The sequence below is a fragment of the Chionomys nivalis genome, chromosome X (genome assembly GCF_950005125.1).
Source record: "Chionomys nivalis chromosome X, mChiNiv1.1, whole genome shotgun sequence".
Taxonomy (NCBI): domain Eukaryota; kingdom Metazoa; phylum Chordata; class Mammalia; order Rodentia; family Cricetidae; genus Chionomys; species Chionomys nivalis.
Window position 1 is genome coordinate 5,965,564 of NC_080112.1, and position 26,474 is coordinate 5,992,037.

The 26,474-nt window shown below is 37.8% G+C and overlaps 1 protein-coding gene across 2 annotated transcripts in view; it reads right to left on the reverse strand.

Moving 5' to 3' along the window:
• The window catches only part of Aff2 (ALF transcription elongation factor 2), a 563,721-nt gene that overhangs the window by 178,643 nt on the left and 358,604 nt on the right, over nt 1–26,474 (reverse strand). For both annotated transcript variants that reach the window (XM_057759263.1, XM_057759262.1), the window contains exon 4: nt 21,524–21,568. In XM_057759263.1, the coding sequence (XP_057615246.1) occupies nt 21,524–21,568 (45 nt within the window). The remainder of the gene's footprint in view (nt 1–21,523; nt 21,569–26,474) is intronic.

Genomic DNA, 26,474 nt, shown 5'->3' on the forward strand with positions numbered 1-26,474 from the left:
AGTTAGAAGCTGTCAGAATAATGCTGTCAGGTGAAGGCTGTCAGAGGAAGAGATTTGGGATCTGCTTTATGGACGGGTTTTATGAGAACAGGAGACAGAAACTGATCAAGCAGTTTTAGGGCAAGGACCTCAAAAGTGAACAGTCTTACCTTGGCCCCAAATTATGAATACCCTTGGTTCTTTCTTGACCAGAAGCCAGTAATATCAGAAAATAACACTTATTTCTAATCTAGTTTCTTGATATGTTCTTTCTTCTTCTACACAACTTAAATGAGTAATCTTAACTGGAACCTGTGCAGAACTTGATTGAAACTGAGTGTCATCTGAACCTCTAATAGGTGGATTGACTTGACTGACTCATTCATATCCCCATATCTCACACCAGTTTTGACTTAAGTCCCATAAAAGACACTAACGTAGCACCTTGGTGGTTCTGCTACACCAGCCTCTCCCTCTTTTCCTTTTGAACTCACGTCTGTAATCCTATAAAAAAACTCTTATTTAACTTCAAGAGACAGAGATGCCAGAGCGTTGGTTGGCTCTGAGGGCCATTGATTTTTGTCAGACACTATCTCTCCAAGCAAAATACATACCTGAGCTGGGAGAGTTCCTGCCACACTCAGGACTCCCTGTCCTTCTGTTTCACTATGAGTAAAAGGTATTAAGGGACAATTTTGGTTCGGACTAAGAGAGAAATTCCAATCATGTGAGTCCTCCAACCTCTGACTTTTCTATCTTAGAAAGCAGAGAATGAATACTCAGTTGTTTAAGGTGGGATGTTCACTACTGAGAATAATGGAAAGGGGATTTCTAGGAAGGGGCAGGGGATCGAGCTGCACATTGTTCATCTCTGTATAGTCAAGACTATGTAAAAGAAGACAGATATTTGATTGTGTATTTGTCTCTGTCTCTATCCTGCCCCCATGCACGCAACTATGCGTGCATGTGTGTTTGTGTGTCTCTGTGTGTGATATAAACAGACAATCGAATTGGCTGAGGAAATTCATCATTATTCCAAAAATCAGGCTTGGGGAGGCTGTAGGAAGAGAGCCTGCTGTCTCACAGCGAGGCAGCTTACATCTTAATTTGGCTGACTTGAAAAGTCCAACAACATTGGAAGCAGAGAATTCCCTGGGTTTGATCACCAACCATTCCTGCCAAGCCTTTCTAGTGGTCAGAACACTGTTCCACACTTGACTGAAGAACATTCTTCTGTTTGTAATGCTTTTACAACAGCCTCCAGAGATTGGAGCCCTGATTCCTGTGCATGCTGGCAACAAGGAAGTAGAAAATCAGCTGTTACATTAAATACAACTTCCAAATAATGACATAACAACAGCCCAATACCAAATACAATGCACCACACAAAAGAAGACTAATTCTTTTAAAAGTTAAATTTATGCTTTCACTGACTTGTTATTAAACTCCTGACAATAACTTCTTTAAATATGTAATTTTGGCTTTATTAAACTTTTCAGGGCTAGAAACTATTTCAGGAAATCTGGAAAAACTATCCTTTGCTTTACAACTGTGAGTAGAAAATTTGTGGCTCATATAGGTTATTTTCATTCTGAAAAACCCCAAACCAAGTTTATACAGGAAAAGAGCCTAGTTCTAAATTACAAGTAGGAAGCATGATCATCAATACCACAGAATTATGTCATGTGCTCAATCAGTCCACAATGAATGTAATGAGAGCTTTTATAACAAGGAGTAAAGCGTCCATACAACTTTTTGTTTGGTTTTGTCTTATATTTTGTTTCTCAAGGCAGGGTTTCTCTGTGTTGCCTGGGATGTCCTGGAGCTCACTCTATAGACCAGACAGGCTTCTGACTGAGAGATCTGCCTGTCTCTGCCTCCAGAGTGCTGTGTAGTGGGAGCTGCGGGCTGTGTTCCTGCCACCCCAGTTCCTGGCCGCTTGGCTAGCTTATGCCCCGAAATAACAACACACAAACTGTATTCTTTTAAACACTGCTTGGCCCATTATATCTAGCCTCTTCTTGGCTAATTCTCGCGTATTAATTTAGCCCATTTCTAATAATCTGTGTAGCACCCCAAGGTGCGCTTACCGGGAAGATTCTGGCCTACGTCCATCGCTTCTGCCTCAGAGAGCAGAGCTACGGCGTCTGAGCTCACTTCCTCTTCCTCCCAGCATTCTGTTCTGTTTACTCCACCCACCTATGTTCTGACCTATGAGGGCCAAGCAGTTTCTTTATTTTTTAACCAATGACCTTCCTCCATCAGTGCTGGAATTGAAGGAGTGCACTACCACATCTGGCAGCATCTGTATAAATTCTTTTGGGTCACTACTTTCCCACACATCCTGTTCTCATATATTTCAGAGAAAGCTCCTCATAGAGAGCAGTGAAAGAGAAGGAAACTACATAGTGACAATCTGCTGCAATCTGAGGGAGGCCATAGTTTATGGAGCAGACACATTTGTCATTCCTAACAGGTGCTGACCTTGTAAACTTCAGTCCTTATCAGAAAGCCTGTATAAATTAGGTTGAACTGGTCGGAACAGCAGACTCCCCACGTTGCTGAGAAAGGCCATTAGACTGTACAATGCTAAACTGTTTGGTGTCTGTGATAAAGGTAAGAGTAACACAAATTCAAGGGGTAGAAATACAAGAACTGGCCTTCGGGAAACTAGTTTTATACAGATCGGGATCAAATAGAAGTCCAGTTACAGTTTCTGCTCAGTGGTCAGTAAAAACATCTAAGGATTCTGAGATTCTTGGGGTTTAGGTCCTACCTTTGAACTCGTCTTCTTAATTCTTAAGCCAAGTTTGACAATAGAGTACTCCCACTCTTTTTTATAACACTATCCTGTATCTAGCTCTTCTGTTTCAAATTATTTTGTCATAAACTATACTTAAATGATTAACACTTAAAAGACTCGAACCATATCCCGAGTCTTTCATAATGTTATGGCCATGCTTCTTTTTCTTTTGCAGTTATTTTCTAGGTGGAATGCTGTTCTATATCTTCCTAAAATGAGAAGCTTTTTTATAGTTGCTCTCCAGTTGCACCTTTCTGTGTAGTTCAGGCAAATCAACATAAAGGATGCCATAACTTTACTGTTTTTTTTCTCCAAGCAGTACATTTAATGATCTACATCTAATCTTGTTCATTCAAATATCATTTATTTAGTGTATACTTTCTACAAGGTTTCTAAGAGTTAACAGGATAGAGCAGGCCTAGGCACGGGGTCCAGCTGTGCTATTAGTAGGCAGAATATTAGTGAGAATATATGTAAGATAATGAAAATTGGTAGTTATCGTTCAAAGTAGAGCACAAACAAACTTGTCAGTCTTTTTTATTCCTAAAAGGGAAGCATGAAATTTATTATCATTTTCTATAAATTACCAAGGGGATTTGTTGCTGTTCTATTGCTGGAGACTTGCATTGCGGAGATATAGCAACAGAACTGTTCTTTAGAAAGCCAGGTTAGACTGTGCGTGGAAGGCACTAGTGAACAGCAACTGTAGGCCAAGGGGAGAATAAGGGTACTTTTTCTGTAACCCAGAGCCCAAGGCTTTGCCAGGTGTTATGGTTCCATTACTAAAGGCTGCTGCAGCTTTTCAAACATGGGAACTTTCTTGTAGTTTACACTTATCACATCAAGAAAAATATAGTAATGAGGAGCTCATGACAACTGCTTTTAGAAGAAATGAAGGCTGTCTTGCTTGGGTGGATCAGGATCAGAAGTAATACCTATTTTCATGGAAAGAGACCTCCAGGCAATAATCTGGCTGTACTTTTGCTCTCTCATTATTTCTGGGCTCAATAGGAGATTCAAAAGGAATGCTATCAAACCCCTCACTGGAGATGTTCTAGCAGGCAAATGCATCTCTGGGCGGGAGGGATCTCCACTTACACAGAAACCTTTCTCAGGCCAGGGTTCAGGTTGTTGCTTGTAATCACTTTCTAACTCTTGTTGACAACCAGTTGTCAGCCAGTGGTTTAATACTGGACAATAGCCACCTACATTTTTCCTGCCAGTTAAACCAGACATCAGCTCCACCCCTACCACAGCACCCTTGCCAGTAGCTCTTGCTTACATAGTCTCCTCTGCTCTCCTAAAGGAAAACCATTATAAAAAAATCTTAAAAAAAATAAACTTCTTTTTTACTGCTGAGTAGTACTCTAATATGTATATATTCCATACTTTCTTCATCCATTCTTCCATTGAAGGGCATCTAGGTTGTTTCCAGGTTCTGGCTATTACAAACAATGCTGCTATGAACATAGTTGAGCATACACTTTTGTTGTATGATAGGGCATCTTTTGGGTATATTCCCAAGAGTGGTATTGCTGGGTCCAGGGGTAGGTTGATCCCATATTTCCTGAGAAACCGCCAAACTGCTTTCCAAAGTGGTTGCACAAGTTTGCATTCCCACCAACAATGGATGAGTGTACCCCTTACCCCACAACCTCTCCAGCTAAGGCTATCATTGGTGTTTTTGATTTTAGCCATTCTGACAGGTGTAAGATGGTATCTTAAAGTTGTCTTGGTTTGCATTTCCCTGATTGCTAAGGAAGTTGAGCATGACCTTAAGTGTCTTTTGGCCATTTGAACTTTTTCTGTTGAGAATTCTCTGTTCAGCTCAGTGCCCCATTGGTAAGGAATTTGCAAGTAACCCACAGAAACTATTATGTAGCGGAGAAAAATCAACATGGCTAGGCTCTGGGTTAATTCAACACATATGACAAATTGCAAAGCTTCAAAGTATGTTATGAACCTTGCCTACAAATCAAACACGTCCATTGTCTTAAAGATATGCAGGGCTACTGCGGAGGCAGATAGGTTCCTACAGTGAGTTTTTATCTGAGTTTTTATCCTCAGTACCTACATAAAAAAAGGTCACTCATGGCAATGTTCCACCCTCCTTAACCCTGTAACTCTAGTGCTGAGGGGGCCAAGACATGAAAATCCTTGGGGCTCTCTGGCCTGACAGTCTAGATAAATCAGTGATATCTAGGTTCAGTGAGAAGAAAACAAGGCTGAGAGCAAATGGCACTCCATGTTAAGCTCTGTTATTCACATGCATGTGCATAGACATGCATGCATGTGTACTTGCACATACATTTGCATACACATGAATATTTATATACACATAGCATACATGATAATGATATTTATGGTGCTTATATATCTTTAATAATTAAGAAAAGTGTAAGGGCAATTTAAACTCCAGCTAAATCAAACTGATAATCCATAAATGGTTGAAATAAGAAGTTCAAAGGTATATTTTGAAAATGTAGAGATTCAGAAGAGCAATAAAAAAAGTAAGCATAGCAATCCAGTAAGAGTATGCACGAGGACAGGGGCTAGTATTTACCGAATGATTCATTTATGTTGCTGTTGTAAATTTACTCCTGAATGTGGTAGAGTAGTTGTTTATTTTTCCTCTTTGATTGATGAGATTATTTAGTGTAGAAGACAAAGATATGCAGCTCGAGAACTTCCACAAAGGAGTGTTCAGGCCTAAATGGGCATCTGTAGCATACCCTTCTTCCCAAGTCTTGGCGACCATCACAGAAGAAAGAGGGGCAGAAAGATTATAAAAGCTAGAAGTTAGGGAGTACTGTTGTGAAGCAGTGTTTTCTTGAGATGACAAAGAAGTTGCATTCATAACTTAAAAGACATAAGAAAAAATGGTCCCTAAATGTCTTGTGATGCCAATAAATACTCCAGGTAGATTCTTTACAAATGTAAACAGTATAATTCATGTGAAAAGGTAAAGAAGACCAACTAGTTAAACCCTTTAAAATAAAGATGATGATTCAAGTTATTCTATTTTAAGACTTACTCTAAAGCTATACATATCAAGAAATTATGCTACTGACAAAGAGTTTGGGGCATGGACTAATGGGAAAATGTGTACTTGCTTACAAGAAAAATACTCATTTAACATTTTATAAAATGCAAAGCAAAAGAAATTCAATGAAAGAAGATAAAAAGTATTTGAGGTATAGTTCTAAAGCATAGTAAAACTAATCTCATGCCACATATCAAAACTGATTCAAATGGATCAGTAACCTAACCAAAATTCTTATATGGAAACAAAAACTGTGGTGAACAAATATTATAACCTTGGGATTAATGGAAAAAAATAGACTTTACTTTGAAATCATATCCCATTAAAAAAACAAAAGATATAGTTGATATTATCAAAATCAAAAACATACGCTTAAAGGACTGCATCAAGAGAAATATAAATACATGTTACGGTCTTAAGGAAATATTTTCAAATTATATATCTGACAAAAATATCATAATCCAGAAATATAACAAAAATTCAAGATCTAATCAAAAGGTAAAAAAAGCAAATCATTTTTAATTGACAGATGATTTGAGTAGACATATTTAAAAAGCACATATGGAAAATAAGCTCACAAAAGATGTTCAATATTATTTGTCATTTAAGAAATAATGATAATAATAAAGAAAAAAAGAAATATAATTTATGACCATAATGATAAATCACTCCACATACATTAAAAAAACATTAAGCAAAAATATAAAAAGTCAATTATTTGTAAACATGGTAAGGAATCCGACGATTTATTTGTGTACTGCTGTTGTAAACACAGAATAGTACAGATACTCTCTCTCTTTCTGTGTGTGTGTAACATACATGTCACTGATTACCCTTTTTTATCTAACCTAGATATCAAGGTACTCCAGAGTATCCTCATATAATTAACACTTCTGTGAAACTGCATTTTGTTAGACATGGTCCATCTAGTAAGTTGTTTTCCTGATTCTATCCTGTGGGAATCTTAGCTTTCTATCCTGTGGGAATCTTAGCTATCTTTTTTTTTTTTTTTTTTTTTTTTTTTTGTTTCTGTCAGTGGCTAAGTCCCTAATAGTCACATAAAACCAAAACCTTTAATCCCATATCCTTATGCACAATACATAACTGACATTGGATACTGACTACCTAGATTGTGATCTTGACTCTTTCTGCTTCTGGTTAACTACTGAATTTGAAAACTCCAAGTGTTTCAAATTTCATTATCTCTAATGGGAGGATTATTTTAGATTTGCTTTCAAACATTAGTTTGGTGATTCTATGGCTTACTGTATGTGAAATTTTTATGATAGAACTAGGTACCTGTAGTGGCATTTCAATTGTATTTTAATAAATAAAGAATGCCTGAAGATTTGAGAGTAAAACAGTCCCACTGGTCAGCCTTACAGACCAGGTTATGGTAACACACACCTTTAATCTCAGTAGCAATAATGATACACATCTTTAATCCCAATAGCCACACTAGTAGCCACAGAAACTGGGTGGTGCATGCCTTTAATGATGGTAGTACACACCTTTAATCTGAGCCCTTAGAGAGGATTATAAAATGGGAGGAAACAGCTTTCAACACACTGTCTCATTCTGAGATTCTGGGAGGCAGAATCACCATTTTAGACTGAGGTCGAGGTAAGAGCCAGTGGCTGGCTGTTTTGCTTTTCGGATCTCTAGGTTGAACCCCAATTTCTGACCCTGAGTTTTTATTAATTGTGCTTTTAGTAATCATGCTTCATTTGGCACCCACCTTTTTGGGACCAAAATTTACAAAAGAGCCATTTGCCTGAGGCTTTCTAGCCACCAACCCAGGCAAGAGCTGTGATTGGAATTCCAACTCTAGGAATTGGAACCCAAACCTAGCACACCTGGGTTCAGGAGAAAAACCTCACTCCCAATATCCTTCTGCCACAGCCTAGTTTCCTGTAAAGATGGAAAATGCACAGAGAATCTGGATACTGTATGTTATTGTGTTGTCTTTGAATTGTTTGACTGCTGCGGAAGGAACAATCACTGCTAATAGATATTTGATTATTAATGATGCTGGATTAATTCAACCTATATATTTTGAAAATTCCTTGACTTCAAAATTTAAGTCAACCAGCTGGACTGGGACTGAATAAGCATGGGTTGAAACTGGACTCTCTGAACATGGCGGACAATGAAGGCTGATGAGAAGCCAAGGACAATGGCACTAGGTTTCGATCCTAATACATGAACTGGCTTTGTGGGAGTTTAGCCTGTTTGGATGCTCACCTTTCTGGGCCTGGATGGAAGTGGGAGGACCTTGGTCTTCCTGTAGGGCAGGGAATTTGGACTGCTCTTCAGTATCGAGAGGGAGGGGGAATGGAGTGGGGGGAGGAGAAGAGGAGTGGGGATGGGGGAGGGGAGTGGGGGGAGGGGGCAATGTGTGGGAGGAGGGGGAGGGGAATGGGAAACGGGGAGCAGTTGGAAATTTTAATTAAAAAAGAATAAAATAAATAAATAAAAAAAGGTATGTTACTTTGGAGAAGAGTTTTTTGCTTTCCACAAAAAGTAAGAGGCTGTGGATTCATTCTGGATTAAAAAAAATAAGGTTTAATGAAAATGCCTTGACATCAAAATTTAAGTCAAAAGATATGTTCCTTTGGAGAAGAAGGTTTGCTTTTCTTTCTACAGGAAGCAAGAGGCTGTGGATTCATTCTGGGTAGAGAATAAGTTTTGAACAAGGAAGGTTCCCTGAAAAGTCTCCAATGGGAATGAATGACACAGATGATCCAAAGTTTCAGAGTACAGGTACCAAACAACAAACCAAAACTAAAAACAGACTAAAATAAGTGTTTGGTATTACTGTGCTTGTATTTTGAGTTTTAACAAGCATATTTCCAATCCTGTGTAATAATAGTTAAGTGATTGGGGAAATTTAGTCAACTATTTTGAGACCTCCAGCATATCACAGATTTGATAGTGACCTCTATGCTATAAGTAATGCTGAATATTATACAACATATAAATTTAAACTTATCAAAATATAACATCATTGGCATCACTCAGAGCCTTGATACTAACTCTTAAACTTTTGGATTTCCTTTTCCTTTTTCTGTCTTTATTCCCCTCAGTCCTACAGATTGAACTCAGGGTTTTGTAGATGCTAGACATCTTCCTGGACTTTCTAAGATATGTATCTCTTCGTTTTAAATTACTAGTCTTGTTAAAATCTCTGAAATTCCCGAGTACTTCTTAACTCTGCTGATTCGTTCTGAGACATGGCCTGGAATTTTAAAGACTCCAGTTCTCTCATCCTTATAATGTTTTTACTTTTTAATATATGTGGAAGTAATGTCATATGATGTGAGGTGAGGGACCAAGGTTAACTAAGAGTAAAGAGAATATTTGTGATGTTTTCTTCCTTCCCAAGAATGGTAGGGCTTTCCACTTGTTGTAGTATTATTTTTATCTCTCATAGTGCCTTAGCTTGATCATATATCCATGATATTTTTACTGTTAAACTAAATCATAAACTGTGACTTACATAAAATATAAATGGAATCTTTAGAGCATTACATCTTATACTTAGCTGTTTTATCTTTTTTAGATTAATTTACTTGTTTTACATCCCAAACACAGTTTCCTCTTCCTCCTCTCCTCCTGGCCCCTCACTCTCTCCTCCCCTCTGCTACCCAATCCTCTTTTTCAAAAAAATGTCAGACCTCTCACGAATATCAACAGAACGTGGCATATCAAGTTGCTGTAAGACTAAGCACCTCCCTTTGTGTTAAGGATGGGCAAGGCAACCCAATATGAGAAATAGTGTCCCAAAAGCCAGCAAAAGAGTCAATGACAGCTCCTTCTCCTACTGTTAGGAGTCCCACAAGAAGACCAAGCTAAATACCGTAACATATATGCAGAGTGTCAGGTCAGTCCCATGCAGACTCCCTGATTGTTGGTTTAGTCTTTGTGAGCTCCTATGAGCCCAGGTTAGTTAATTCTGTGGGTTGTTTTTCAGTCTCCTCGACCCTTCTGACTCTTATAATCCTTCAACTCTCTCTTTATTGGGATTCCCTGAGAGCTACCTGATGTTTGGCTGTGGATCTCTGCACCTGCTTCTATCAGTTAAAAGATAAAGCCTCTCTGATGACAATTGGGCCAGGTACCAATCTATGTGTATAGTAGCATATTGTTAGACATTATTATATTGTCATTGGGAAAAGGAAATAGAAGAGATTTCATGGTGGATGCTAGTGGGTGGGGATGGGAACATGAGGTTCAGGTTGGTTGGAGATGGGGAAGAGAACTGGAAGAGATGAATGAAAACGGGGTGCATCTCAGGTTGAGGTAGAAACTTGTTACAAGGGAAACTCCCAGGAATCTACTAGAATGACCCTAGCTAAGACTCTAAGCAACAGGGGCTATCTAGCCTGAACTGACCATTTCTTGTGGTCAGGCAAGACTTCTAGTGGAGGGATTGATTCACCAACCCTGCCACACAACATTAAATCTCACAGTTTGTCCTGCTTATGGGATGTACTGGGATAAGACTGTTGCAGAAATTTTGGGAGTGGCCAACCAATGACTGGTCCAGGCTCAGACTATGCCATGAGAATGAACTTACCTCTGATACTGCCTAGAGCGCCAGGACTCAGAGGCTGGATGACCCAGAGTCTTCCGATAGAACCAAGTACTTACTTGTTTCATATTTATAATATGTAAATAATCTATAAGTATCTTCTACAGATATTTATTTTACAAAAAGAAATATTGCCTAATTGTTGTGTTATTTATAAATAGAATTTTCTCATCTGGACTGACAGTGCTCCCTCCAAGAACCAAAGACCATGTAATGAAAACCCCAACAGCAAGCATGGAATCTCTCATTTGAATTGTTGGTCTACAAAAGACCTATAACCCAAAATATTATAGGTTACTGCTATTGTCCTTGGTTGTCACCTGTCCTCCAAAAAGTAAAAAGTAAGATGATATTGCTGAAGATGCATTTCAGGCACAGTGTTCAGAGGCCTATGAGCTGGAACAGACCTGATTAGTCTCCTTCCTGAGGACTAGCTTTGATAGTATCAGAAGAAAGAAAGCAATTAACAGTCCAACACAACTATAATGCCCATGAACCACAAAACTGACAAGCATGTCATGCTAATCCTATGGGTACAGCAGTGGTATGTATACTTTAGAAGTAACCAGCAGCTCATTTATTGGACATAAGATATGCTAAATAAGAGAGAAATCATGCTCGGTGGTGGAAACCTAGGCAGCTACTCAGGGATAGTGAAGAAATGATAGAAAAGAACCTACAACTGTCACTTTAATATAGTTAAACATAGTTAATGTAGTTAATCTTTAACAACATTCTAAATATTTGTCCTTATCATCAAGGAAACTTCTCATTGCAACAGATAAAGACCATTTCAGAAAACCATAACCATTCAAAATGCAAAGTTGAGACGCCCAGTCCTAATGATATATCTATAAAACACTCACATACTGAAAGCTCAGGGATCATTGCAGAAGATAGGCAGAAAGATTCTGAGAGTCAGGATTAGAGAGTTTGGTGGAATGTTACAAGCTATACATATAAAGTCTAAATAACATGACTTCCTAAATATGAGCTGAACAAGAACAACAACAGTTGACATGCCAAAGTAGACAGGAGAAACCTCACTAGGCTTCAACTCTACAAAAAGAACTACAGGCAACTAAGCAATACTGAGAGGTGGAGAAATAGCCTTATTGAAGGAAGAACATACTAATTGGTTACACATATACATTATAAAGATTGACAAGGTTGTATTTATGCATAACAACACTTAACAAAAATCAGAGATGAGTTTGAACGAGAACAAGTAGGGGTGCATGTGAGGACTTCAAAAGAAAGGAAGAGAAGAGGAAAGTTTTAAATTATATTTCAGTTTCAAAAAATAAAATATTTTTTAAAAAGTTGTAGTATTTGTAATAATATTTGGGATTAGTTGACATGAATTTTCAAGATAATTATATGTATTTATCCATATATATATATATATACATACATACATATACGTGTATGTAGTTTACAAATAACCATTTGACATATCCTCTCCTGTAAGAGGAGGCTGCAAGTTTATTCCCAAGTACTCAGCCTCAAAATAACCACACAAAACTGTATTAATTAAATCATTGCTTGGCCCATTAGCTTTAGCTTTTTATTGGCTAACTCTTACATATTAATTTAAATCATTTCTATTAATCTGTGTATCACTACGTGGCTAAAGTTCCGGCATCTGTGTCTGGCGAGGCTACCTGGCATCTGTCTCTGCCTTCCTTCTCCCAGCATTCAGTCCAGTTTTCCCTACCTACCTAAGTTCTGCCCTATCAACAAGCCAAGGCAGTTTATCCATTAACCAATAAAAGCAATATATAGACAGAAGGACCTCCCATACCACTCTCCTACTTTAATTTTCTTTTTCTTTTTTCTTTATTTTGTCTTGGCTAACCTCTAGAACAATATTAAACAACAGTGGTGTAACACTTAGTCTCTTATTGACTGTAATGGGAATTCTAATTTTCTCACAAAAAATGTGATATTAACTTTAGGGTTGACACAAGTGTGTCTTGACACTTTTAAGATTTTTCCATTTATTTTATTTTATCAAGAATGTGTATTGAACTTCCTCAAGTGTCTTAGTTATCCTATGATGATCATGTATTTTTTTCCTTTTACATGCTATTAATAAAAGGCAATATTATAACAGTTTAAGTATTAGAAAGACTATGCAAACCTAAACTAAAATCCACTTGTCATGATCTATATTCTTTAAAGTGTTGCCTGATTTTCTATGTCAATATTCTTTTACAAGTCTTAGGATCTATATTCTTGAGTGATATTATTCTTTAGTTTTGCTTTTATATGATATTTTGTCATATTTATCCTTGGTTAACTTTTCTAAAAATATTTGACAAACAATTTTTCTTGTTTTATGTTTAAAATGATTAAGTCACACTATTTTTGTAAAGAGTTTGCTTGAACTGACTCAAGAAATCCAAAACGAGACTCATGCTTTTTAAGAGGTAAGATATTTTTATAGATAGTTATCTGCTGTGGGATAATGCTCTTGCATACTGTAAAGATTTGCCACTTAGTGTTGTTGTTTTAACAAATTCTTACTATTATATTAGTGTCATGGCATTACTTTTCCTGCTACATTTCCTCCATGTATGTGTGAATTTGTTTTTTTCTTTTCTATTGTTTTATTGAACTATATATTTTTCTCTGCTCCACTCCCTTCTTTCCCCCTCCCCTTCTTCCATCTCCCAAGTTCCCATTTTACTCAGGAGATCTTGTCTTTTACTACTTCCCATGTATGTTAGATCTATGAATGTCTCTCTTAGGGTCCTCTTTGTTGTCTAGGTTCTCTGGGATTGTAAATTGTAGGCTGGTTTTCTTTGTTTTATGCTTAAAACCACTTGTGAGTGAGTACGTATGATAATTGTCTTTCTGGGTCTGGGTTACCTCACTCATATGTGTGGATTTGTACTTAGATCTTATAGTGATTTTTTTTTCTTACTATGGCTAAATTTTCAGCATCAAGAATTCTAGGACCAGTGAGGGATGCAGATGAATTTCAAGCAAGGAGGAATCTCATCAAAATAGTTCAGTCTGTGAGAGTGTGTGCCTTTTGCTTTTATTTCTCTCTTATGGACCACTGTTGTATCTGTGACTTATTTCTAATGTAGCATCTAAATCTTCCATTTACTTTACCAACAAAGTGTTTTTTTACAATTATGTATTATTGATGGAATTTCTCATTCAGTTCTGCCTTACCCAATTATCGAACTTGGTGTCAAACTTGTTCAGTGGGAGTTCCGTTCTCTACCCTTTAAACTCATTCCCTTTATTCCAATATTGCTTTTAGATTTTTAAATCCTCAATATCAATGTTGTTGTGATCCAGACATATGACTAGGAGTCACCTTTTAACTTTTACCATTTTTGAAACTCCAAGAATCAACTGTGGCATAGTCTTGTGGATTTCTTTTAGTAAAATAAATTATGGAGTTTAGGCTTATTTTTCAAATATTCTATAACATATTTTGGACATTTTATACATGAGTATTGCATTTACAGCATTTATATGCCACCCTCTTCCCTTCCTAATTTCCATATGTCCCCTATAACCTTTTAAATTCAGGACTTAGTCTTTAATTATTGTTGTTTAACACACACACACACACACACACACACACACACACTATTATGGCATTATGGCTAATCTTAGTTGTCAACTTGACTACATCTGGAATTAGCTAAAACCCACACAGCTGGGTATGCTTATGAGGGATTTTCTTAATTTCATCATTGGAGGTAGGACCCTAAATCTTGGTCACACCTTCTTGTGGCAGTCCACATTAAAGAATATAGAAGAAGGAAGTTTTTGCTTGGTGCCTGCTTGTCCTCACTTTCACTGACAAGTTCATTTACCCTGTTGCTAAGATAGTCCTTCACTGGTATTAGACAATAGCTATTCATAATTCCATCGTAAACTGAAGAGTATAAGTTCTCTAGAAATCTTCCAAGACTCCTCACCAGAATGGGACTGCTGCCTGTCTTGTCAATGGAACACCTACCATATTCTTAGCCTTTCTGTCAGGAGCTATTGTTGTACTACTCAGAGCATAGCCTTTAAGGCACTCTAATTAATCCCATATATTTCACTACATTAGTTCTGTTCCTTTAGAGAATCCTGACTACCACACATAAAGATACACAGATGTATGTATGTATATATGTATGTATGTTCACATGCACACAGAGACACATGCACACATAGATACACACATATACACAAACACACGCACACAACCTACTGAATCCATTTAGTGTTGCTTGTGTGTATGAATGTGGCTGACCCCAGTGCCAGGCATGGGAAAACTTTCTTTCAAATTTTTGTTCAGGGGAAATGTCCAAAAGTCTTCTAAAATAGCATGGACTATGACCATCTCCCTTGCCTGCCTCCTAGAACTTAAAGGTAAGATCTTATTGCTGAAGCAACCACATGTTTCAGACTCAGGACATGGAGAAATCCAGTTGGTACTAATCTGGATGCTTCCATAATGCTTTTTATATGTAAGAGAAGGTCTTATCATTTCTTTATTCTTTCATGTTTTATTTCTAAACTAGAAGATGCTTACCATGCTAATTATGAGAAGGTTGCCACTTTGATGTATTTTTTTTTTTTTAGACACTGGTCATATATTTACAAAGTTACAAATAGAAAGGCAGAATTTCTTTGTTTTACCATTTTTTTTCCTCCCATCCCAATTATACTGGCAAAGCCAGGACCAAGATGTTGGTTCTCAAGCAAAAGTCAAAAGCTATTTCTTCTTTAAGATAAACCTAGAACTCTCTTTGCCAAACCAATGCATTGTTTTGTTACCCTTTTCTGTATACCCAAGATACAGAAAGCAGGTGTAAATTTTACACATGACTCAAATTCACCTGCTTCCATCCAATTCAATGGAAAATAATGAATCACCATATTCACAAAAAGAAACAGGTTGACAGAAAACAGACTTACTTATATAGCTCACCTAACATATATAGGACTCATATATTTACTAGCTATTTTAGAGGGACCACTCTTGCTCCCTCCCTGGATAGCTAAATGCTCCGTTGCTAAGTAACTGGTATTTGACATCATCTCTTTCCTGACATCTCCCCATGTGTGACAGGTCCTCATGATTCACTGAGCCAGCCACCTCATTACTCACATTGCTCACTTTCCCAATGATGTCTGTAAAATAATTTAAAATTCACCTCATATGCTGGCCGTAACCCCTCAGATTGCACATGAAAATATTTAAACTGCTTGACAGGCTGTGAGTGCATTTGGAAGCACATTGGATGGCTTACCTTCATTGTTCACATAATAGTTTTTCTAATTAAATTTAGCTTCCTTTTTTGTCTGGGTTGGTTTGTGCTTGAGAAAAGAGGAAATGATTACTGAGAAGCAAATAATGGGTAATATCTCTTACGGGCTAATTTGGTTCTATGAATAGCTCGCCTCACATGTGCATGGTTCTTATTAATTCCATTAGTGGTTTGAATTAGTTTCAGAAAGGTAGTACTCCATATAATCTACTCAGTCAAGGGCATTTTCACCTGCTGACAAATTTACATATTTCACAGTATCATTAGGTAAGAGCTAGTCATCAGATTAGGTGAGGGTACAATCATTAGTTAGTTCATTTATTTGACTCTATCAATGTTAACGTTAATTATAGTCTAAATTATATTTAGTAATTGTTGTCTTCCTTGGATAGACTATTACATCAGCATTTCAAAGAAACTATAATTTTTAAAGCCCATACCACAATGGGATAGATGCTTTTAGAGACAGTCCAGAAGGATTAATATTTAAGACAATTATATAGAAAATCTCCTACATGAGCTCAGTCCGAACACTATTTACACATTCATTTGACAGGATATAAAATCAATTGCCTAAACATTGGTTAAATCTGTAAGAGAAATTTTACTGAAAGGTCCTTGATTACTCTGTATAATTATGATAATATAATCAAATTTTCTTTCAGGCATAATTGTCTGACCAATTTTGTTCTCTGATCAGTTTTATCTTCTTCTTCATATAGACTTTTTCATTAACCCCGTTAAAGGTTAAGAATAACAAGTACTGTATATGGCTATCCTGTAATTATTTGGTAAGTTTGTTCCATGGTAAAACTGTAAACAAAAATAGAAAACTAATGAGTATTCTGTAGAGACACAAATCAGCTGTAATGAAAAAGTGCTGCCTATGTAGGTGTTTACCAACCTGATCCATATGGCAGGGGAAATTGTAAGAAAGTACAGTTTATCAAATACATTTCCTAAATCCTAGATAGAAAATTCAGCATTTCTCATAAATAGTAAATTACCCTTACAGATGTTTGCCTATGAAATTATCATCTACAGAAGGTACTTTGCTAGGAAACACAATCTGTTCATCATCAAATCTAAGAGACACATGCTATCTGCATTTTTGACTCAAGAAAGGATTTAATTGATAGTTTGTTGATATTTTATGTAAATTCTTGCTAGAAACAAATAAATCATATTGTTGCAGAGCAAATAATCACTGAACATTCATCCTTAGCTAGTGGCATTTAGAGCATTCTACTCTCATTGGCTTAATGCTCCCAGAAATAATGACTCTATGATGCATAAAATCCCATAGAGCTCAGAAAAGAGGCTGCTGGTGTTGCCCGTATTATTACTTACAAGCTGTCTAGGAATCCCTGTATGATAGATGAATTGTAACTGTGAAATGCCATCACTGGGGTAGAGCTATCGTTATATTTTATTTCTGTTTGCGTTAGAGAGTAGCTTGACTCTAAAAAGCAAATGGTACACTGATAGAAACAAGTGCACAGGCTAGGATGCACTACACAAATGGTTGCCTTCAAGTTTCTGATTTGTAAAATTTATACTCAGCAATAATATTCTTGTGAAGTACCAAATCCACTTAAATAATGTAGCTTGCTTTGTAGGATTAAATCAGTTTTATGACGTTCTGTATCTGGGTGAATTCTAGTGTGTTTGAAGAAAAATTTAAATATGTTGGCATAATTTAATTTGTACAAATTAAGGAAATAACAGCAGGAAAAATACATAATTCACTGGGGACATTATAACATTAACCATAAGGTGAACTGGAGCCTATTAAATAAAGACAAATTGAGGTAAGCCAAATGCACAAGAAGTCAGGATGGTTATTGAGACCTGGGGAACTGTGATTTAGGGCAATGGCTTCCCTTCTCATAGTCTGACTCTTCTCAGTTATGTAAAATATGATAAACAGTGCAACCTCTGAAAGGTTTTCTGAAGATTCAATAAATGCATGTAAGCGCTGTCCAGATATTAATGTTATTACTTCTTTTATCACTGGTAGTATATTTGCTACTGCTCTCTTTATTATTAGTTGAAATGAGACTTGTAATATTCAAGAATGGCAAGAAAGAACTGTTGTTGAGACTTGCTTGCTCAAACTATGTTGTTATCAATGTTCTTTAAAAATGTAAAGAATGTCAGTCACTGTCTGAAGCAAATTTTCTGATAATTTTTAAGAGATTCTCAATGAAAGCTGGTAGCAGTGCAGTTGAAAGCTAAGCACTATGCCAAGGTCACTAGATTTAGACAACAAAGAAGACTACGTTTTATTCTACTTCTGCCTCATGTAAGCTCTAAACTTGGCTGAGGTCATTTAACCTTGAGGACTTTGATTTGCTGGAATTATGAAGGACTACCTTATTTTCTCAATAAACATAATAAGGTTGAAGTGATTTGAACTGTAGTCATCTACCACAGGAAAGTAAGTTACCTATAAGGTCCAGCTAGCCTGTTGTAATGTGACTGTGCCTGCAAGGGCATGAAGTCAAGAAGGAAAGTGCTAGAAGGTTAGGCAGCTAGGAGTGCAAAGAAAGGGAAGTTGAAATACTGTTCTGAAGGAAAGATGAGTCCATTTTCAGAGAAATGTGAGAAGGGCTTTCAGTGAGAGTGAGTTGGTTTGAACTTAAATAGCATTTTGAAAAGTGGGGCCAAAATAGAAAATAGGAGGCAAAAGCATTTCTATTTACTGGAAGGCCAAAGGGATGCATTTGAGGTAGACAGATGGTGTCACAACTGGCTCATCCAAAAATCTGTTCCAGTGTTTTCATATATGGTAGGGAAAGAGGATTAGAGAGGAAGGAAAGTTAGGAAAAGCATAATAACTAAAATATACATATTCAAATAGCTTTCACAGTGACTACTGTCACGAAACATAACATGATATAAATGTGGGAAAGAACTTGATAGAGGGAGTGGTTGACAGGTGTGGAAGGGAGATAAGAGACTGTGGGTAAGAAGAGTAATCAGAGTGCATTATATTCAATATATAACAAATTGTCAAAGAACAAATATAATTAATAAAAAATTCCTTCCCTGGGAGATGGGTAGAAAGGGGCTTTAGATAAACAGACTGAAGGAAAGGAATGTCAAGAGCAACTGGGAGCCAGTTCTTCCTCCTCAGGGGGTTAGAGTCAGATCTTTTGGCTACACAGTCACTTTACCTAGGAGAGATGAGTCTGCTTTTCAATCAATTTAGTTTGAAAAGCACAGAAGGGTTCAGGAGGAGAACTGAGAAAAGGAAAAGTTACTTTGCCTGTGTTTGAATCAATTTAGTTTGAAAAGCACAGAGGGGTTCAGGGGAGGAATTTAGAAAAAGAAAAATATTTCCCCTAAGAAGGAGGCAGATGGGGAGTAAAATGGCAAATAGATTTATCATAGAATAACCTTGAGATAACAAAGGTCCTGAAACCAACAGCATGTATGTGTGATTAAAACGAAACAAAATCCCACAGCATGCTCTGCTGTGGTATGCAATGTGGTCTATAAAAATTAAGAATTAGTCATAAAAACTGGGAAATAAACTTTGGAAAGTTAACTCTTGTTGCATGTATGGGGAATAAAACAGTCCCGTCTTCCATTAGAGGAAGTGTTCATTTATAAGACTGTTGAAGAAAATGAACAAACTGCAGGCCTGTACAATCAATGCCCCTTCCCACCCCCCCAGAAAAAGCAAATCAAACAACCAAAACAGAAACCAAAGCACCAATTTTTCCTAGATTTTCTTCCAAGCAAAGTAGGACTTTCGTTACTTTTTCCAATGTTACTATCATCTGTGAACTTATAAAGGCAGCCTGCCTTTCCTTCCATGCTTAAGTGAAAATGTACTGTTTCTCTCAGTGCTCAGACTCTGACAGGTGTTCTAGTTAATTCCCTCACTGTCACTGTGGGAAACACTTAAGCGCCAGGTTGGTCTTCCCCAAAGGAGAGAATTCAACTGTGACAGGTAAGGTGGCGACTCTTAGATGGATCTGGCATTCTGGGTATAAAGAAAAAGACCTGACTGACTGATGGACTTCATTTATGCTTGCTCCCACCCCCTCAGGGGAGCAAGAGGTGTCCGAGGTTAGTATGTCTACTGAGTAAGTCATTTCTTTCATTGTTGCCTTTCTTTAAGGAAGGTGGCTGACAGCATGGAAGGGTTGAATGTAATTCAATGGGGCAGAGCAAATAGCCAAGCTCCCAGAGTGTAGATTTCACTATGACTGCCATGCCTTCTTTCAAGCCCCATGGCCCCAAGGACAAATAATGAACAAATTGTTAGGTTCTTATCTTACAAAAGTGGCTGCTCTATCTTTAGTCTATACACTATCATCTCTAATTAGATGGACAAGACCAGTCTGTTTGATGCTCAAAAGCAAGGCTTTTCAGAGACAGTTATAGGAGGGGAAAGTATTTAGCAAGCCACCTTGACTGTTGGGAGCTTATTGTTCTTCACTATTCCTAGGTAGAATGTTAGCAAGGATGAGTTTAAACACTAAGATTCTGAGAAATATCTTACGCAGGAACCTGTGCTAACGAGAGTCATACTTACAGTCTTACGTGAGGGAAAAGGGTTACTAAGGTTTCACTGACGCAGACTTTGTCTTCTTTTCTAGGCAGAAAGCCTGAATGGTTTCCACATGCTCACACTGGTCACCAATTAACATAATAATGAACATTCATATACTACTTGACACTTTATGGGAAAATTATGGTTTTATAATCTTTGACAGACAAAGAAGGGAGATTCAGAAAGATGAAGTTATCTGTCCAAAGTCACAAAGTCACAAAAGTGACAAATGGTCATTCCAGGGCAGGAACTTGGTCCTACTAATCATCTTCTTGAAATATTATATTAACATATAATGCCAACCAGCAGAGATAATAGGTAGATACATTGTTCTTACTTTTTTTTCCGATTTATTATGATGATGCATGCGCACACAGTCACAAGCACACACACAGACACAGACACAAGCCGGGATTCGAACCGGCAACCTCAGCCTCCGCAGGCAGCATTCCCAACCTCTCAGCCAGCGATCAACTGGTATCTTGACTTCCACGAAGGTTACTGCCACACATTTCCACTTTCTTCTTCCCACTGTTGTAAGCAGGAGTGCCTGCCCATACATGCCATGACTTGTCAGTCTCCCCTTCCTCTCTCCCCAGCACAGCACCTGCAGTCTCCAGAACCATATTGCATTGACAGTTTGTTTCTTCAAAGCTCTTTGATGAGCTATCAAGAGTCAGAAGGCAGAAAAGTGAGGATTGAGGTTTGCTGTTTGAATAGGGAAAGTTTCCTAAAGAAGGTGAGAGGCATTTCTGTCTAGGACTCAAAATTATTCCCCAACCAAGTGACAAATTTGCCACCATTTTAATGACATTAGAGTGCAATTGATGGGAAGTATGAAATGAGGCAGGCGATAGAAGCAGCAGAGCATGGATGTTGAATGCAAGCATTCCTCATTGTCATACTTCGAGGATTTAAACAAATACGTTGCTTTGTTACCACCAATGGGAGTGAGAGTTATCTCTGACTCTTTTGCTTGCTCTTGGAATTCTTTCCTCCTGCTGGGTTGTCATGTGCAGCACTGATATGATGGGTTTGGCTCAGTCTTACTGTATCTTATTAAGGAATGTTCAGTGGGAGGTCTACTCTTTTCTGAAGGGAAAAGGAGCCGAGAGTGGATCTGGGCGAGAAAGGAGGATGGACTGGGAGGAGAGGAAAGAGGGGAAACTGCAGTCAGGATGTAATGTATAAGAGAAGAATAAAAGTTTGTTTAAAAAAATACACAGAAATAAAAGTTCAAACTTACCCGCAGGATTTCCTCGACACAGCTTGGATCACTGGGAAGGCTTACCTAAAATAAACAAAATGCAATAAACATAAATAAGTTCCACTCAGCGACACTCTCCATATAGCAGTGTTCACTGTGGGATAAGTCATAAAGGAAAGGGGAAAAAGCTAGAAACATTATTTTCCCTATTAAATACAAAGCGGCAAGGTCTGCAAATGGCTAATTCGGCTTCATGTTAATGAAACAGTGGAATCAAGTACAAGGTGTGGAAAGAAAGTAACTACTGATGTGCTATAGGACACTGAGTTGTTTTCATCCCCTTCAGGTTTATCCAAATAGCGAACTTGACCTTGAGATCCTTCAGTCTCTCAACACTTGAACATAGTTTAGCATATTATTACATTTAAAGAAGAGAGCTATATAAAAAGACTTCTCTGATTAAATTGAATTCCCCTTCAACTCGGGCAATGAAATCTGATGCCTATACATTTTTGATGCAAAAAAAAAAAATGAGCTGAATTCCTGTGAGTACTGCAGATTTGCCTTGACATTTAGAGGGAATCTCAGGCATATAGTAATGGGATGCCAGTAACCATCTTTCCTTCTCTCTCTTTCTGTAACACTTGCTTGAGCAATCAAAATCCCACCCGAACATAAACATACTGAGGACATGCTGTATGCCAAGCAGATAACATTTTTCTCCCAGGGCTTAGCAAGCAGTAAATGCAATGATCCAAATATCAAAGTAAGATTGCAGCTCCACTGTGGTGCATGATGGGGGACTTGGGAGTAGAACTATCACCTGGTGACCTGTCTACCTACCAATCGGCATGTTACTTGTGCAGCTTGAGCAATTCCTAAACATTTCCATTTTCTCCCCTTCAAACCTTCACCTTCTCTGGGAAAAAAAACCCATCACTGGTGTTCTGGGAAGGAAAACAGTGGTTATCTCTCATTAACTGCTGCAATAGCTTAGCAGCAGAAGGCAATCTTGGCAACCTTGGAGCCAAGGGGCACCACAAAGTCACACCGTGCAACAAAGCTCAAGTAGGAGGTTTATTGGGGGGAGGTGCAGAGGTAGGCTATTAGTGAGAGCAGAAAGAAAGGGAGGAGGTGGGGCTAGAAGGGATTGCCTTTTATAAGGGGGTATAAGCGCATGCGCATAGGGAGAACACTCTACTTATTGGCTGTAGTAGCTCCACTGTCAAGTCTTGGCTGATGCACATGACTTGCCCTGCTAGGTCCTGGAGAGCAGGCCTGTGTAAATATTTGAATGCTAAGGACTGCTTTGAGGGATGACAGGAAAATTTCTGCAGTGTGAACACTACTACAATATGTGTGAATTCCAGACCTGTCGGAAGACTGGTTCATCATTATGCTCAGATTGCAGATAAAGTTAAAGAATATTTGAGAAAATCTAAAGTGGACTATGGCACAGATTTCCTCAACTTAAAAAATGTACAGGATTTCACATAAATATCCAAGTATTATAAAATTCATTATTGAGCATCCATTGATTTCCATCTGAATTTATTGAATTTCTTCTACATGTAAGGGTCCCTGCTCCAGGAAGCATAAAATCCCAAGTAAGGGAGACAGGCCTTAACATGGTCTTCACACATATTTCCTGGTTACACTTGTTATTCTAGTATAATTATTAACTGTTTTCCCTTTCATATTAAAAAGTGTTCCATTTTGGATGAGAAGTTATATAGACATCCTTCCTAATGTAATAATACTTGAATATGTGATATAAGAGACAATACAAATCAAGACAAAAATTGGCTATGCACACATTATAAAGAAACATAAATTTTAACTTTCAAATAGGGACTCACCAGTAGATTTGCCTAACACAGTTAATTCGTTCTTTAATCTATTCAAGAAATATGTTTTTGCAGGCTAAAGTATTCTTCATCAGGCCGGTGGGAAGCAGAAAAGCAATAGTAAGCAAAAGAAGGCACAGTGTTCTTCCTTATTGAGCTGGCATGCTTGATAGGATGGTGAAGAAGAAGATATTAAATATGCAACTATGACTCTGGGCTATAATATGCTATAAAGGAAACTGGTCCATGCATACTGTCTCTAAAATATAAAAGGCTCTATGTGCAAGTATGTATAGGAAATGATCCAATCCACATTCCCTTCCTGTAGTTCCATGTTGTAAACTTAAGGTTGTGAGAAATCTGCCTACAGGTTTGGAGTCAACATGATCCCAAATTGCTTGATCTTTCAATGTGGATCTTTATTTTAGAATTAAAATGTTTTAATTTTGTTTGTTTTATGTGTATGAGTGTTTTACTTGTATATATGTATGTGCACCACATGTGCCTGGAGCAAATGGAAGAAGGAGCTCAATCCCTTAGAACTGGAATCATAGATGGGTGTGAACAAGCTTGTGGGTACTGGTAATTGAACTCTGACCCTCTGTGAAAGTGAGAAGTGCTCTTAACAACTGAGCCATATCTCTAGCCACTACTTTAGATTTTTAAATTGACAACTACTGATAATGCACAGAATATGTATTTCCTGGTCTAACATAATATTATACAACACAACTTATAATTTTCTTTAGTGATAATTCTTAGTATCAGACAACATCCCTACTAATTGCTCAGTTATCCAGCAATTGTGTTTTCAAGATGATTCTTAAACTTCCAATAAATACCTTTCCTAAACATGAATATTCAAAGGGTTGTACTGAAGACTTAAATTGTCATTTTTCCACAGTATCAGTATGGGCTCTGTAGATTAAATACGTATGGGCAAAGACCCCCATACCTTTGCTCATTTTTAACAACAAATATATCAATACAAATTTTGAAGCTAAAGAGGATGAAAACAACAATATTCACATACAGAAAGAGTACTCTCCTATGAGTCAAAAGCTATGGGTAGAAATATCGGTCCTATCTCACAGGAGTCAGATTTAGTAACTACCTATCAAAGTTTCAACATTTATAACCATAAAATATAATTTATTGTAAAATATAAATAACAGTAACTGATCTTTTCTAGTCTCACAGGGTTCCTCTTTATAGCAAATGAAATAAGAGAGGTTGAGTGTACTTTGTAGTTGCAAAACTACACAAAGTCAAACCTTTCTCCTGCGATTCCTTATACTTCTATTATTAAAAGTGCAGCTAAGAGCTGCCTCTCATCAACTGCAAATATCATCCCTCAACTTAGAATTACAGATACTCACTTCTTTATGGAAGGAAATTCTGTCAAGAAAAAGAGATGCAGGCACTGGGACTTTGCAGCAAATCAGATAATGACAATCAGAGTCGGATTTGAGAACTGTACAGATAAATCTATATGGACCCATTCCCAGTGTTTAGATATGTTCCTTTCCCCAAGAAAATACTGGAATTCAGTATTCTTGTGAAGTCACTACTTCTGCAAATTTATCTAGCTCAGCCCCACAACTGGTTTTTCTCCAGACAACTCAAATGTACCTGGGAAGGCTTCCTAACCAGAAAAAGACTTCCTGTGTGTCTGGAACAGTGTTGGGCATGGGGGCTTGCAAAGACAAATGCTGTGAGACCTGGTCTGTCTCTCAGAGTTAAAAGTCTAGACAGGACAGGAAAACAAACAATTAGAGACCCACTGGGATATACATGGTAAGGTAGTCTTGACAAGGGTAATAGGATCTCATTCATTCATCAGATCTCCCATTTCCTTCTTTAGACAACAAATCCTGATTGAGCTCACACTGTGCTCAGGATGGTGCCAAGGAGAGCAATTTAAAGACAAAAGACAGTATCACTCTTGCCTTGAAGACTCCAGGCAAATAAAGAAAAAGGGAAATTGTCTGTTTACAGGGGAAATAGGAAATAGAAAACTGGGAGTCTCATTAAAGTGCCACAGAAAGAGTACCTACTAGGTTTACTGAGGGAACCATATCCAATGGAAGCTCCCAACCCTTAAAGGCCTTACTGTATTCCTCACACCATATGGGAGTAAGAGGTCAGACATAGGACATTTCTCAATAGTGCTGGGGCCACCTGAGGCTACTTTAGTCTCCAAGCCCCCTACAGTGCAGTGACTCACTGGGGTCACAGTGCGCACTGGAAGAAAGCTGCACTAGGACCAAAGCTGGATTTTGTCTTCTTGAACACTCTGTGTCTCAGGCAAACCACCCATACCTCTCCTAGGGATTCCAGAGGAACCACTCACACAAGTGTGAAAGAAAGTGACAGAAGAGAAGTAGTGGTGGTACTAGGATCAGAACTGCCACACTGTTAGTTAGTTCCAGAACCACCTTCTCTTCCTTTTGAATCCACTCTTTAGTATTCGGATAGTCCACAAATCACAAGTTAGCCACTCAGATCCTTTCTAATCTGCCTCCACTCTCTCCTCCTAGAGCACAAAACCAGCGGCACAAGGAAGAAACACAGGAGAGGCTGTGCTCTCATTCCTGGCTAGAGAGGACCCTATTGTGCTGGGCAAGGATGTTGTCCTCTGAGAGCCAGGGAAGAGAATCGTATGTCATCAAGCAGGTGGTGAGTAGCTGGAGAATTCTCACAAGTGCCTACCCTCTGTGAATCTAACACTGCAGGCAGTCACCCCAAGAAACCACAAAGAGACCACACACAGATCATCTGCCTAGTGATAAATGGATATCTTGTGAAATAATCAGGGTACCTTTAAATCATCAAATTTTCAATTAACCATAACAACAATAAGTGAATTGCATAGGATGTTTTAATCATTTTGAAATTAATCAGTTTGGAGTATCCTTCTTGGTGATTAGGGTAATACAAGATATCAAAAATAGCCAGATTGTGGCATTGGGAAGTATAAGAAGCAACTAGAACCCAAAGAAAACATGGAGATTAGTGTAAAACATTAGCACACTGGTGATCATTGCATGCTTAACTCATAGGAGTTTAACATATGCCTCTAAGTGCATTATTGCTAAGAAATTGTGAGGGAAGAATAGTCATTTTTTTTTTGCCTAAATCAT